This window comes from Nipponia nippon, unplaced genomic scaffold (assembly GCF_047370975.1).
Source record: "Nipponia nippon isolate SJK-2023a ecotype South Korea unplaced genomic scaffold, ASM4737097v1 scaffold_3, whole genome shotgun sequence".
In the NCBI taxonomy this organism is placed as follows: Eukaryota; Metazoa; Chordata; class Aves; order Pelecaniformes; family Threskiornithidae; genus Nipponia; species Nipponia nippon.
Genome location: NW_028262347.1, coordinates 94294157 through 94309761, shown reverse-complemented (window position 1 = coordinate 94309761; position 15605 = coordinate 94294157). Strand labels below are relative to the sequence as shown.

Sequence of the window (15605 nt, the reverse complement as noted above, 5' to 3'; positions counted from 1 at the left end):
CCAATATACTTTACTGCTTTTGTTCCATTTAAACAGCTCACCTGGTGCAGTAATCTCTTCAGTTTCAATAACTGAGTTTTTACAGCTGTGCAGTCTTGGACCATGTGCCGAAGTGTCATTTCATCAAGCATCACAGTATTCTCCGGTAAGCCCACCAGCTGTCTAGGAGCCTGGTAAAAATTTGGTGCTCCATAGCTTTCAAAGTGACCAACAGGAGATTCTAGGTAGTTTGATCCCCTAAAAAAAATAAAAAACCCCACAGTGATGACAACCTAGACCTAGAGAGCATTTAGTAAAAAAGTGTTATGCAACGTGGGCTATATTCACATACTGTGGCATACAGCAGAAAATAAATAAAGCAGAAAATGTCAATCCTATTTCACTTAAATGCTGGGCTTTCCTTCCCACTGGCATAAATTTCTTGCAGACTAACAACTACAGTACCCTAAAACCAGTTTACTCATCAAGATTTCTATAAACTGTCATTCAAGCTAGCCTATAAGAACTACAGGATTACATTTAATTTAAAAACAAATAAGTAAAAAGCTGTCCAAGCTTAGAAAATGCAAGTAATAAGAGAGTGCAATGTTTTTCCATGGAACACATATGGTAATTTAATCAAGCATTTATAGTATCATATAAATACAAGTAACACATTTTTGGATTAAAAACCATGACAGAAACAAAAGTTTTGAAAAGAAATCGTTACAAATCTCAGAGATGCTCCCACTTAGACATGCTATTTACAGACATACAACTATTCTGAAAATTTCTTGTACTCAGTATCACTTGAGACCCTTTAATGCCAAAAGAGATTTCTCATCACAGTATTTTAACTGTTTGGGAGAAAAGAGACAAGTCCTTTACCTGTTCAAATCATTTTTACTATGGATATAGTGATCGGTATGGCCAAGATGATAGTGATCCTGTGTATTCCATCGCTGTTGTGGTGCTCTTTTCCAGAACCCTTCCTGATGTTGCCGAGCATTTCTGTCTTGTCTATCATAACGGCTCATATTTTCACATTCCTCTACAGAGAGCAGAAGTTTAAAAAAAAAAAAAATTATAAAATTTGTTCCTAAGACCTTGTAAATAAAATATTTAGTATGTGTTGGTAATAGATACAGTGTATCATCTGTGGGCTTTTATTTTTTTCAAACTGATCCAAAAAAAGTACGCATTTTAGGACTTCAAGCAGACTTCTGTAATGATGTCACATTTTTACTAGCATATAAAAAAGAGTAACCTGTAGCAGAAACTACAGAATTCAGTCTTAACAGTATTTCAGGTTTAAGCAGAAAATCATTTGGAGGAGGTAGGGCTATGGGTAAGAAAAAAATAATTCAGAAGTAACATTTTTCCTGTCTTTCTTACTGACAGGATCTTCAGGCCTTTAAAAAGTTCAAACAACATACGAACAGAGAAAGACAACATTTTAGAAAAAGGCCAGTACTTCATTCCAAAAGAGAACAGTTTCATTACTTAAAATACATATATATCTCATCCTATTCATCTTGTTTGTTTTTCAACTTGAGAGACATTTAATCTTTATTTACCGGGATGACAGCATGATTTAAAACAAGCAAACAAAACAATCTCTTTAAAACACTAACTTCTGCAAAGCAAAGCAGATTCCACAGACTTCTTAAGGGAACAAAAACTATATTTGGCAACAGCTTGTAAACCACTAGAAACAAAGCCAAAACAACTGCTATCCGTGCAGTCAGACGCAGCAAAAAAAGTCATAAATTGCTATTCTGCCATCACACTTTCTCCTTCACTTACCCAAGGAGTTTTTCCTCACATTGTCAGTCTTTTGCTAGGAGAATAACTCTACACAAGAGAACATTGTTTTATTCGGCTGCCTACTCAAACATAGTTGCGCATAAGACGCTCATAAACAGGCCTTCCTTCCTGCTTAGTTCCCAGCCTGCGTGTTGTTGGGAAGTGAGCCCAGTTTTACCCTGTGATTTAAAACTGCCATCCTCACTCACTGCATACTTGTTGAGTTAGAACTGTTTCTATAAATAGTGTCCAAGCGGCATCCCAGGCTCCCAAGTGAAACAAGGAGAGTTGCTGTAGACCTGGAAAGTCTTAAGAGGCTGACGTCAGTGCAGTCACACATAATTAAGAAAAAAGTGTTGGTAAAAAGTGCTGTTAAATATTACTGTAACAAATACTCATATCGACAATTCAGTTTTTATCACCTAGTTCAATAACCAAAAAATTAGGTAAGAAAATAAAGTTGTTCACCTAAAGTAACAGAAAATTTGTTTCCCTTTAGAAGCATCCTTCTACAGCTCATAAAACATGAAAATTCAAGTGGGTCTATTCAAAATAAGCCCTCAATAAGTTTATAAGTAATTTTATTATGATGATTTTCAGCTTTGGAAAATGAAATTGAGACATTGAGTAAAGACAGAAGGATATTAACAAAAAACAAATTTTGCTTTTTCAGGGAGTCACGTTTACTTAAGGGAAAGTCTGGAGGTGGATTTTGAATTCTTCTTTTCAGATCCTCTTTGCTAAAAATTCAGTGATTTCACTATAAGAAGCAACTATAGCAGAGATACCCAGTTTATGCCACATTAATTTTATATGGAAACCCAACTTTTTAAAAAATGCCAAAAATAATAGTAAATAGCTAGTATTGATCTTAAACAGTAAGTTTCTTCTCCTGAATCAGCAGCTTACACAGCAGATTGTCATAGTCACAAAACATATTCCAGCTACACAAACATTATTGATACTTAGCTGTAGAAATGGGAGTAGATTTAAGCTTATTATATTGATGCAATTAAGAAAGCAGTGAATTAAAAATCGTATTTCATTTGTGTCTAGATTAAATGGCAAACATTAACTTTTTATGTTTTTGTGGCAAACATTGACCTTTAAAATGAATGTATTTTTAACAGTTTTTAAATTAATAATTTGAAATGGAATTACTGATGCCAATGCAGCGCATGTTTTATAAACAAGGAAACTTATGAGAAATTGATCTACGCTTTAAAATTGCTTCTTAGTTTTTCCCAACAGAATTAGAATTACCCTTATTGAAAGAACATCCCCTAGGCTTGGATTGTTATCCATTCTGGTAAATTAAAAAATACAAAAATAAAAATTGTACACCTGTCTGGGCTGAAAAAAGTTGAATACTAGCACTATTGTCAATAAGCACCTTTCACACAAGTACTTTGGAAAACTTATTCTGAGATTTAAAAGATTAAGTACTGCATTTCATATGTATACACTGTTACAACATGACATGCCACCCTTCTGGTAGATGGAAGACTATGTATTTATTTACTGTTAATTTGGCTTCATATCTAATATATATGCAGGAGTCTTCACACAAAGAACCTGAGTTTCCCCAAACTTCAGTAGGCAGCTGAACAGCACACAAAATAAGGAAAGCCTTTTTTCTTTCAGTGTTTGTTTGTACAGGGTAGGGCATTACAGTGCTCCACATTCAATGGTTTTGTTCATTTGAAGATATATTTGCCTCCACTGAACTTGGAGGTAAAGCTAATACCCATATTCACATGACGGTGACAATTCTTATAAGTAGGTCAGGAATGACCAAAAGCGTATTCCTCAAACTTTTCCAGGCCAGGATTTGAGAAAGTGTGGCAATCACTTGCCTTATCCAGTTCATTCTAGTCTAGATTTGTATTATTTTAGTGGCATCTAGGTACCACTAACCTCCTTGTGAAAAGTTTGCCAGCATCCTCACTGACAATAAGAGTGCATAAAAGACATCTTGAAAAGAACACATCTTAAATCTGAAGGCTTTTGTTATCCTGAATTGTATAAAATATATTAAGACATATTGTCATTTTGTAGAAGAAAACAAATAATTATCTCAAAAAGAAGTACATTGTCATTCACCAAAGCTGAAAAAAATGCTTTTCCAACATTTTCAAATATAGCTGAAGCATGAGATTGAAGGACTAACTTAAAAGTTTGAAATTAATTCTACTAAAATAATTTAAAGAAACAGTGTGCAACAAGGTTGCATTTTTATAAAAGGCAGTAAATGTCTAATTTTAGAATTCTTCAAAGGCAAGAGTTGTATTTGGGGGAACAGAAACATCACACTTCCTATATTTCAGAAGAGAGTTGTTACTTAAAGAAAAAACAAATTTGAAGAGTGCGTTGGCTTATTAGAGCACAAGTCAGAACAATGTAACTCAGGTCTCTTAAGCCTATAATGCAGTTTCACAATAAGATTGCTTGGCTAATTTACTAACCTTTGTCATGAGGTGGGTCCTCAGGCAGGTCCACATCAAGCATGAGATCATCATCTTCAAGATCACATGAATCAAGATTATTCAAGATATCCTGCAAGAAAGAAAATGTGAGATACAGCTGCTATCATATTTCATTTACCGTACTGTCATAAAAAGTTTATTTCAAAGCTTTGTCACATTTGTATTGTACACTTATCCAATGTTGTCAGCAGCCTCCTCTCTTCAGAGGCGAAGATCAACCTTACTTGAGACCTCCTATACAAACAGTCATCACACTTCTCGTAATATGATACAATAACAGTGCTAGATGAAACAAAGATGGATTAAAACATTTTTCTGCCTGATGCCTATGGAATACTCCAAAGATTTTTCTGTTCATTAATATCCTGCCTTCTTCCCACTTGGAAGCATTTTAAAACTAAATTAATTTGCTCACTTAGAATTCAAAAACAGCTTTGTGAAGAGAAGATGTTAAATCATCTTATTTTAGCTCTCATACTATCATAATCTCATTGAAAGGAAGAGAGGGAAATCTGTGTTATCTTGACTTTTTAGGCCAACAAAACTTAAAATATGCTATTATCAACACTAAGCTCTGCTGCCTTTTGTCTTTAAGATTGTGGTTCATATAAAGCTGTTTCTAAAGTGACTAACAAACTGTCATGTTGCATGGGTGTGCTAATAGAAGAAAAATGCAATAAAGTGTTAGTACTAAATGGAATCATACATATTATATATAGTCAGTCAGGTATATTAAAGAAAAAGGATTGTAGTGCAGGCAAGTCAAGTCAGTGTTAAAAAGACAGAAACTGACCCCTCTTTCTTTAAGAATACCAACAGTACAAAAAACTCACGAGGTCAAGGCTGTAGAATATTCAGCTTATTGAGCAGGCAGATGCTGCTAGCACCATGCTCCTGAAAAGCTGCATCAGGCAACGCAGTACTTGATCTGAGAACCCAGACTCCATTTTACTTTGTTATTCAAAGAAAGCTAAACTTATTAATATCAAGTGATTATAATACAAAGTAGGTCTAAGGAAACTGTTAATGGTTATACAGCTCAAACTCTTGAGCTCTATTTTTCCATATCCCACAAATAAAAGCTGTAGCTTTAAGGCCCAAGATCAGACTCGGGCACTTCACATCTACCTCTTTTCTAAGAGCAGAAATACGGATTTTTCTTAGGTTTAACGGCTACACCCAAAGATGATTCATGGGACCAATATTGAAAAAATGTACCAAATATTAAGTAAAATAAGTGTTTTACTAATTATTTCTCACTGGATAATAAAGTGATCATTAAATACTTAAGTGAATACTTGCATGAAGACTATCAATACACTGCAAAACAATATTCATTTAGAAAGCTATCCCTTTGCTGGCTACCATTTATTAGATTCGCTTTGTCAGAGATGTATAGGTGAAAAGGAAAACCATTAATAGGTATTTGTCTAAACTGTTGCTCCAACTGTTCTTCAGCAGTCTTCCTATAGTGTTGACAAAGGACTACTGTATTTTATTACAAATGGTGGAAAGAGCTAAGTATATTTTAAGATTTTTTTTTTTTTGTGACACAGAACATTAAACATTCTACATTTCTGCAGGGGAAGTTATTTATTGACTTAGGAAGGAGAGTATGAGATGAAAATAGTTAATACGCACTCTGTAAAACATGAGCAACAAAGGAAAGATGAAATACTTGAGACAGAACCATCTGGGTTTTTTTATATTTCAAAATCCTACCTGAATTATTTTGCTCACATACAGTATTCTAAGTATTTACAGGAAAAAACAGAAAAACCTACATATCAGGGCATTGTGAATGATAATAAAACCAACTATGGAAAAGCTTCACAGGGAAATGGAAGCCATTTAAAGGAAATGTGGATTTAACATTTGGGAGAACAAACTGCCTGTATGTATTTACTTCTTTTTGTTTCCATTAATTTACATTTTTCTAAGAACTAGAAGATTTTTAACTAACATGTATTTTTTAAACAACTCTACAAAATGTAGGTGTGTTTGAGAGGCAGCTTTGGTTTGTTGGTAAATTGTTTCTATGCCATGCTTTGATCTTCCAAATTAGTATGAACAAGCCTTATTTTCTTCTACTGCAGGAACCTTAATGAGAATGACAAATGAATTACAAACAGTTGCCACAAACATATAAGAAAGTTGAAAACGTTTGCCATTGCTGTGCAAAAGCATTAAAAAAAAGCACAATATAAAAACGTAGTATGTCAGAGTGCTAACTAATAAACCTAGATAAGCCACTTTACTATCTTTATATCAAAACTTCAGAAGTCTAATGATGTCAGAGGTCAGCATTTGAGATGCCAAACATACTTTTCTGTCAACAGCACATTTCATTATCCTTCCCTAATTATACATTCCTGCACCACATTGAGGCAACTCCATACTAGAAAATACAACTGTGAATATGAAGTCTTTGTAATAGCTGGGCCACGCATGAATTCACCTTGAGTATTTCCCAATGCTATCTACTTGGGAAACATAATATAAAAGTAGATGTTAGCAACGTCATCTTGAAATAGCTGTAAGATAAAGTGCAGGTTTCATCAACACATTATTACACATAAAACCTATATTTACAGACTTCCATTGTTATTCTTACTACTGTACAACGAATTGAAGTTAGCTACATGGCAATAACGTTGTTAATAATGTGTGCTTAACAGAGATTATCATCATGAAGTGGTTCTGGGCAACAAGCTCAAACAAAACAGGAAATAAAAAATTCTTCAAAAGTGCATCAGCTCCAACCCTACAGAATATTACATGTTTCAGCAATTATTAAAAGTTATAGTAAGAGAAGAGTCCTCTTTTATTTGTATAGTTGAAAAAAATAGCGCATATTAAAAGGAGCACGTAACTTCACAAGGCTGATTTAGCACTAGATTTTTCAAGATGGTACAACCTAGAAAGAGATTAAGTTTGGGACTGCGAAATCCCAAGCCCAACTACAGTGCTGTCCTTAAGCTCTCCGTCCAGAAAGGTTTTCAACTGAACACAGGCAGCAGTGCTTTGTTCTCTTACTGCAATAGAACATGAAAAGCATTAGGTGAGAAACAGATCATTTATGGCTACTGGTATAAGCACTGAGTAAGCTGAGAACTCCAACAGCAGAGAGCACTCACATTGCATAAGGAGATGAGAAAAGACTAAATAGAGAGGCAAGGGTAAGGCTGGTGAACAATTACACCACATTTAGCAAGTTTACTTCAATATTCTGCAAATTCTTTCTATAGTGATTGCCCTTAGGTGCTATGTCTTACCAAAGGTTAATCAAGCACACATCAACAGCTCGCCTGCAACAGCTTGGGGTTTTTTTGCCTAATTTGTTGGATACATAGAGTTCAGACTCTCTTTCTCAAGAGGCATAACAATATTAAGTTCTCAAGGCCAATGCTTTGAAGATTGGGCTACTGTAGAGCAGCTACTTTTGCTGAAGCTGAACAAGTTTAAAGTTCAATATAAATTCATGTCCGTCATAATGAACTGGAGAAGCAAAATATTCTTTTTAAGAAGTTCAGTTTCTAAAAACTCCTCAGGTTACATACATCGTAAGCTCTCTTCCACTGAAGAGCAGTATTTTTCAGTCCACCAACTTAAGTTCAATTTAGCTCAACAGTTAGACCTAGGCAAGAGGCCTCATTCTCATCCTTCCCACTTCTTGAGCTACGTATATAATGCAACTAAAAATAAATTACAGTGTGCCCAAACTAGAAGCATAGGTATCTGCATTTCCTCCCTATTAAATGTAAAAGATGCGGACCAGTGAAAGCTTATGATATGATGTATATTACACTGGAATTAAAAAAAAAAAAAAAAAAAAAAAGAACAAAAAGGAAGAAGTCGAGCATTGGGGTTAATACAGAAATACAAAGCAATTCCAGATAAGTGACCCTCAAACAAATAATTTCAGAGAGTGTTCACAGAACTGAAAAGAGCCTGAGCTCGAAATACCAATTCAGTACCCTTCTTTTCATGCCAAGGTATGCTATCTTACTTGAAAAGCAATTGCACTGAGGTAGTCATGAACTGTTGGTGACTATTAGGAACAATGTTTTACCTTTTTCCACAATTCAAGATCTCAGACCTCATTCTTTTGTTCTACCTTTAGAAAGTAGGCTGTTAAAGGAAAATAACTAATTATTTTTGTTACTGATTTAGTAAGTTAGGTCTTGATTCCAGTAATAATCATACACTTCTAAAGTTTGCAGAAAACGGAAGTAAAAGCTCACATGCAATTCAAGTACTCCATAGTGATTACTTAAATTGAATACACATACAAATTTCTTCAGTTTGATTTGCTCTACATCCTGATTTTTTTAAGCCTATATGCACAAGTTCTTTGATCTTTTACTTTCTCACTCAAAAAAGACCATACGAGCAATGCACATAGATCATTTAATACAAAAGAGAACTTCAAATAACAAAAATATTAAAGGACAGCTATGACACTTTGGGGAGAAAAATGAAACTATAGAAAGCATGTCTACAAGCTCAAAATTCGGCAGCAAAAGATCATGTGTCATCTACAGCATCAGTACGTAAATACCTTTCTGGCATGCCTACTTTTGATGGTAGTATTCACATAATACTTTCCCAGGTTACTGAAAATGCATTTACAGAAGCTTTATCTGATGTGAACGTAATCTAATTTAGTAAAAACTTTACTGTTAAATCTGGTTGGATGTTATGAAAGATAAACATGCTAGGCTATTTCCAGTGTGTATTTTCAAAGCTGTTTACTTAAAGAATGCAGTGGTGATTACAGGTCACTTTGTTGAATGACAACACGTAATAGCACGTTCCATTTCTTTAGTCATACTTTAATCTCTTTGTACAAACAAATCAGTACATTAGAATCAGACTTCAAACTTGTAGTTAGTTATTCCTACAATACCATTCTTTTGATGAAAACGTATTATAGCAAGTATCAGTAATAACCACTATGAAATCAAGGTTATTTTATGACTTCCATTAGCTAAAGGTGCTTTACTTATTTTGAATGTTGTTAGTCTTTACGGCCAAATTTTAGGCTCAATTTTTCTATGTCTACCTCAAGCTGACTTCCAGTTTTCAGTAAGAGAGTAAACAGTCTCTCAGAAACTGATGAAAGATGAAGCAAAGTCATTCGTCCACATAAAATTTTTTCTTCAGTTCTTATGTTAAAAAGATCTCATAGACACATACTAGAAGAAATCTTGACATTTAAATTTCTCTGCCAGTTCTCTGAAATTGAGATCGCTGTTTGGGCCAAATTTGGGCATGGATAACAAACTTAGAAGCTTCTGAAAAACTAATTAACATATCAGAGCAATTTAAGCAATGGCTTAAAGAATTACATTTAAATCATCCTAAAAATAAATAAAAAAAAATATGTATAAGAAGCCCTCTGAATAGAACTCTATCAGAATCTCCAAAATACCATAATTACTTTTATAGGTTTTTTGGATAATTACTACAAGAAAAACATCTTAAAAACAGAATTTTACATAAAAAAACAAGTCTTAGAAGAACTAGCATCTCTGTATTACAACATACTTCTCTGTAAACTTAGAAAAGCAGTTGTCAAAGTCACTAAATCATTTAAAGCAGACACATGTCCTTGTGACATTCCATTAAAAAAAAAAAAAAAAAAGAAAAAAGTCAAACATCCTGCTCAGATGTCACCTTCATTCTTTTTCTACTACCGAAGAGACCTTATTTAAATAAAACATTTGGTGTCTATGTTAGCATGACAATGAAGCCCTGATACTGTGTTTAACATGAGTCTGATGCTATGGCAATGAATATATTACTAGAAGTTTAGCAATACTGATTTCACCTGATACCACACAGGAGAAGAGAGTAATCATAAAGTAGAGTCCTCCAAAGGAAAAAAAAAAAAAAAAAAAGCCTCTTGAAACAACAGAGGATGTAGGGGTTGACATTGGGATAGAAAGTTTAATTTCTAGTCCAATGGTTAAGGCTCTAAGAAGCACCCGATAGTTTCAAGCCAGTTATTCAGTTGATTCACCCAGCAGTGGGAGTCTTCACGCTTGCAGCATCAAAAGGACAGAACAATCCCTGTATGGAGGGACAACGCAACACACCCTTCTAATGCACAAGAGGACCCTTTAGAACAGGACTATGGTAGTGCGTTGTACCACTAGTTGTATTTTTTATTGCAACAAACTCAGTTTCAGAAATTCCCCATCCTATTACTTAGCAACAAAAAGGCAAGGCGCTTTTTGAGATCACGTTATTCACAAAAATGTTGATAAGAGAGCTGAACAGACATTGTGCCTTTTGCCAAAAATTTCCTCCAGTTCAACAGTCTTAAGAATTACAGAGTAAGCAAAGCTTCTACTTTATTTCTGAAGTTAAGAAAAACATCATGATACAACCTTGATACACACCTCAGCAGCCCAACTGCATAGTAAAGTCCTGTCACTATGAAGCCGCAAAGATGGAGCTGAATAGGAGGCCAGCTACAAGATACCTAGCTTCCAGGATTTACTGGGAAAAAGTATTAAAGAGAGCATGAAGATTACAAAAACATCAAATAGAAATTGATTCATAGGATACTAGTTCTGGACAACAGAAAAACACCACAAAATAACGGACAGCTTTCAAAACAGTTTTGTGAAGAGAAACCTGGGTATGTCTCCTTAGAACATCAAAAAAAACCCTACTCTCAAACTGAACCTGCCTTATATGCTTTTATTTTGTATAAACTGGAGGGTTTAGCTGTGATGCATGAGAAGGGCAAGTACTCCAAAAATCTGAGGAGAACTAAAGCCTTTGCAACCGTTCCTCCACAATTTGAGTTCTTGTTTACAAAAAGCATCACCGGAAAATGTGAAAAGTTCTCTTTTCCTCATACATAAAAATATACACTAGAGTTCTTTTCTTTCAGTTATAATACAACAGCTTTTCTTAGATCACATTTTCATTACGTACAACAGTGTATCTAAGTATTTTTATTAAAATAAAAAAAATCCATCAATAATCCTGCCAGTATGGCAGAAATACCCACAAAGAAATCTTACATTAATGTAAAGAACACTATTTAAAACCTTTATATTATTCATACTGATTCTCTTTGTATGATCTGTTGGTAACATGAAAAAAGTATTAAGGCATCAGAGTATCCCAGATGAAGCAGACTACTATTTTTTCATTAGTGATCATGTCTCTGCAGTTGTTAAGATCTCCCACCTGGATGCTTCTGGTGTGACATTTGAACATTACAACCAACACATGGTTGTACGTTCAAAACATAATGCCTTTTATTGTCTACAAGAGTTCATTCACCTGACTGAAAGTAGGGATCATTGCAGTGAGTTGGCACAATTTTGGAGGAACAACAAAAATATACTGTGTTTATGATTCTCTGTGCTTTAATATTTGAAATGAGAAGAAGTTGTACTATTTTGCATCTGAAAGTGATTCATGTCTCCTTAGTGTCAAAGTGTTACAAGTCTTACACTATACTAAGAGAAGGGCATTGTTTCTTATTTCAAACATTCTTTTTCAAATAAAATGTAGGTGTGCTTTATGCTTAGAAAAACTAGCAGCTTTAGATGCATGAAATTCCACAGACATTTTCACGCTCGTTTTCTATGCAGCTGCACATGCCACATCTCTTCTGGCGAGATGCTACAAATAAAAGATTTTGGATATTACATAAAAAAAGATATTGAGGAGGGAAAAAAAAAAGGATGAAAAAACACCAGAGAAAAAAAGTTCAACAAGCAGAAGATAAGCATGAGTAAAGGGAAAGAACTATGGAAGAACCCCTCCAAAAAACTCAAGGGAAGTGAAGAGTTTAAGAGTAGTACAGAAATTAAAGTATCATTTCAAGTAGTTGAAGAATGAAAAAAGGAAGTAGCTTTTAAAAACAAACACTAAACAGAGTGGGTAAATCAGTTATCTGGAGGGCAGCTAAAGGATAACCACAAAAGTCAAATAGGATTCAAGGCTGACAGCAGAGGGAGACTTCCAAGGTCTTTTTCAATGCTATTTTCAGCATTTGACAACACCCCAGATAGATATAGAGAAGAGATAAAGAAATAGAAATCCAATACAAGTCTCCAAAAAGGCAACATTAAATAAGAACTCAACAGAACTGTTATAGTGAAGGCAGAACACAGAGACAGAAGATAAAGACACAGGAGGGCACATGCCATACTACAGGGCTGAAGAGAAAAACCCACTGTAAACAAAGTCCTAAGAACAGAGGAAACCACACAGGGCAGAGAAAGGATAGGACTCTGCAGGATACCAAAAATAGGATAGGAAGGGAGTTATTTTAAACGCTGTACATTGCGAGTCACATTAAAGATAATTAAGCCCAAAAACCAAACAACTATTTCAACATTTTGTTCGTGCTTTGCAACAGAAGGTTGCCATAACAACAAATGCAACAAGAACTTTGTTCTGAAAATCCAAGACATTTTATGTTTAACTATCAGATATAATAGTCTTAAATAAAGATTTACTATTCTTGAAAACATTTTTAGAGTGGCATTGTATGTTCTGCCTAGGTTTACTGAAAGTATATAAGAAGTAATTATTAGGTTAAGTTATTACCCACTATATCTCAAGAAGCACCTATGCTTGCTGCTTTTTTTTTTTTTTTAAACTATAAAATGAGATGTCAGACCACATAAGAAATCTGAAATTCAGTAGTATGATGAAAGGAGAGAAAGAAGAAAACCAGAAATGTCAACCATTCTGTTGAGACTTCATCAACTAGTTCATAAGCAACAGCACTTTCCAAACACGCAGCACAAGTTAAATCCCACAGCCACAAAAAGCATTCCTCGACTGCCATCTAGCCTCCAGTAATGAACCTACAAAAAAGAAACTGAACGGGGGGGAAGCATTTTGACCATCTTTCTGCAGAATTCCAGCAAAATTTAAGAACGTTTTCTAATTTTTTTTTTTAAATAGGCAGATGCTTTTAAGTAGAAAGTTTCCATTTTACTATCGAGCACAATGACAGAAAGCCACCAGCAGTAAGCATAAATAGTAACACAGAAGTAGCAGAGGCTGAGGAAAAGCAGTCCTTTCTACTCATTGCTTTCAGTCTGTTTTCAGAAACAGTCTACCAATATCAGAAGTTCAACGTTACCTTTTACAGCTTACCTACAAATAATGGAGCATTTTACACTATAAAGCAATATGTAATTGCTACAGATGGTCTTAACTGGCAAACATAATTTTGAATGGTTCTCACTCCACTGACTTGCACTTGTATTAGCAGTGTGAGGTTCAGCTTAAAGGAAAATAGGGAGGCTTCAAATAACTCCCAGCTGAGAAAGGTGCCAACCCATAACCTCAAAATTCAGAGGAACACCATGGGCAGCGCTGCTACCAGGCGATCAATTAAGTTTCCTCGGTGTAGTAAGTTTTAATTATACCCTAGCTAGATTTTTGGGGTAATCTGAATACAACTTGTTACACAGCATTAATGTGTTCCATTATTATACAGTCAACTTAATATACTTGTTTCTAATTAAAAACAAAACAATCCTCAAATACCTCCTAACTATTTTCAAATAATTCTGTTTTGACCAATCTCTAAATGAACTGCTAATGACACAGGATGCTTTTCGTCACTTACTTGCACTGTCGCAAAAGTATCTTCTCACTACATTATAATGATATGATTCATCATTGTGAACCAAGAACACAAAAACTGAAATGCTGTTTACTCAGAACCACCTTATATGTGGAAAAATGGTGCTTTGTTAAATTTCCAGTCTTCAATGAGGATGACAACTAGAGTTATAAGGTGACATCAGATTGCAGTTGGTATCAATATGGCCTGAATGCAATGTTAAGTGTTCTTGAAAAGAAAAGATGTTAAAGCGCATCCCATATTTAGAACTGTGGGGACAGTAAGACTGAAATTGGGTGTACACATTTCATCCAGAAGTACCAACGCTGTGTGTACTACAAGAACAATAGACCCCAACACGTCTAAGACTGCCCCCCCCTAAATTTCTGATGCTTTGCACCAGAAAATAATTTGGACAAGGATTCAATACCAATGTTCCTATAACTTATTAGGACACAATTTTAAGTAAAAAGGAAAAGAAAACTGCGTGCCAACCTAGGTGTTTTTAAGCAAGTTACCTGTAAAATGTTCAGAAACTCAGTTAGATGGATTAGATGTATGTCTCAATTTGTTTTAAAGATTTTTTTTTTTTGAAAATGCTTTTCTTATTGTCATGGTTTAACCCCAGCCAGCAACTATGCACCACACATCCGCTTGCCCACTCCCCCCCGGTGGGATGGGGGAGAGAATCAGAAGAGAAAAAGTGAGAACAGTCATGGGTTGAGATAAAGACAGTTTAATAGGTAAAGCAAAAGCCATGCGCACAAGCAAAGCAAAGCAAGGAATTCATTCACTGCTTCCCATTGGCAGGCAGGTGTTCAGCCATCCTCAGGAAAGCAGGGCTCCATCACACGTAACCGGTTACTTGGGAAGACAAACGCCATCACTCTGAATGTCCCCCCCCTTTCCTTCTTCTTCCCCCAGCTTATATACTGAGCATGATGTCATATGGTGTGGAATAGCCCCTTGGCCAGTCTGGGTCAGCTGTCCTGGCTGTGCCCCCTCCCAGCTTCTTATGCACCTGGCAGAACACCAGAAGCTGAAAAGTCCTTGGCTAGTGTAAACTCTAGTCAGCAAGAACCAAAACATCAGTCTGTTATCAACATTATCGTCATCCTAAATCCAAAACACATCACTATACCAGCTACTAAGAAGAAAATTAACTCTATCCCAGCTGAAACCAGGACAGTATCCACCCCTTATTCCATACCATTTACATCATGCTCAGGTCCCACATTATCCAATACATCCTTATTAACCACCACCCCTACTCACTATGGTTTGAAGATTTCCTAGGAATAAGGAAAACAACCTGTGAGACCTAAAAATTCAGCAATACAGTTAGATGAAGTACACTAGAGTAATTCTGAAGTCCTTCTGTTATTGAAAAGTGATGCTACTTGGTAGAATAAAGAAAAAAATGGAAAAGGAATAGCTATAAACTCCCACTAAAATGTAACACCGGATATGCAGTTACCAACTCATACAGGAAACATCACTTACGAGCTTATGAAATAAAAGAAGTGCTAATTTCTACCAGTATTTATTCTCATATTTCACACAACAACATATCAGCTGCTGCTCTCTCTCTCTCTCCCATACAAATTCAAAGCTGTCATTAGTGGCTACCACAAATGAAATGCAAGAGTACAAGTGAAGTTGCCTTACTTGATTTTGCCAGCCAAAGTAGCACGAGAAGATTTACTGTGTCAGTTCTG

At 35.2% G+C, this 15605-nt stretch overlaps 1 protein-coding gene across 8 annotated transcripts in view; it reads right to left on the bottom strand.

Moving 5' to 3' along the window:
* CCSER2 (coiled-coil serine rich protein 2) overlaps window positions 1-15605 on the bottom strand; it is a 76352-nt gene that overhangs the window by 33844 nt on the left and 26903 nt on the right. For all 8 annotated transcript variants that reach the window (XM_087766267.1, XM_087766265.1, XM_087766264.1 and 5 more), the window contains 3 exons: window positions 4251-4341; window positions 868-1030; window positions 42-237 (listed from right to left, as the gene is read on the bottom strand). In XM_087766267.1, coding sequence (XP_087622393.1) covers window positions 42-237; window positions 868-1030; window positions 4251-4341 — 450 coding nt within the window. The remainder of the gene's footprint in view (window positions 1-41; window positions 238-867; window positions 1031-4250; window positions 4342-15605) is intronic.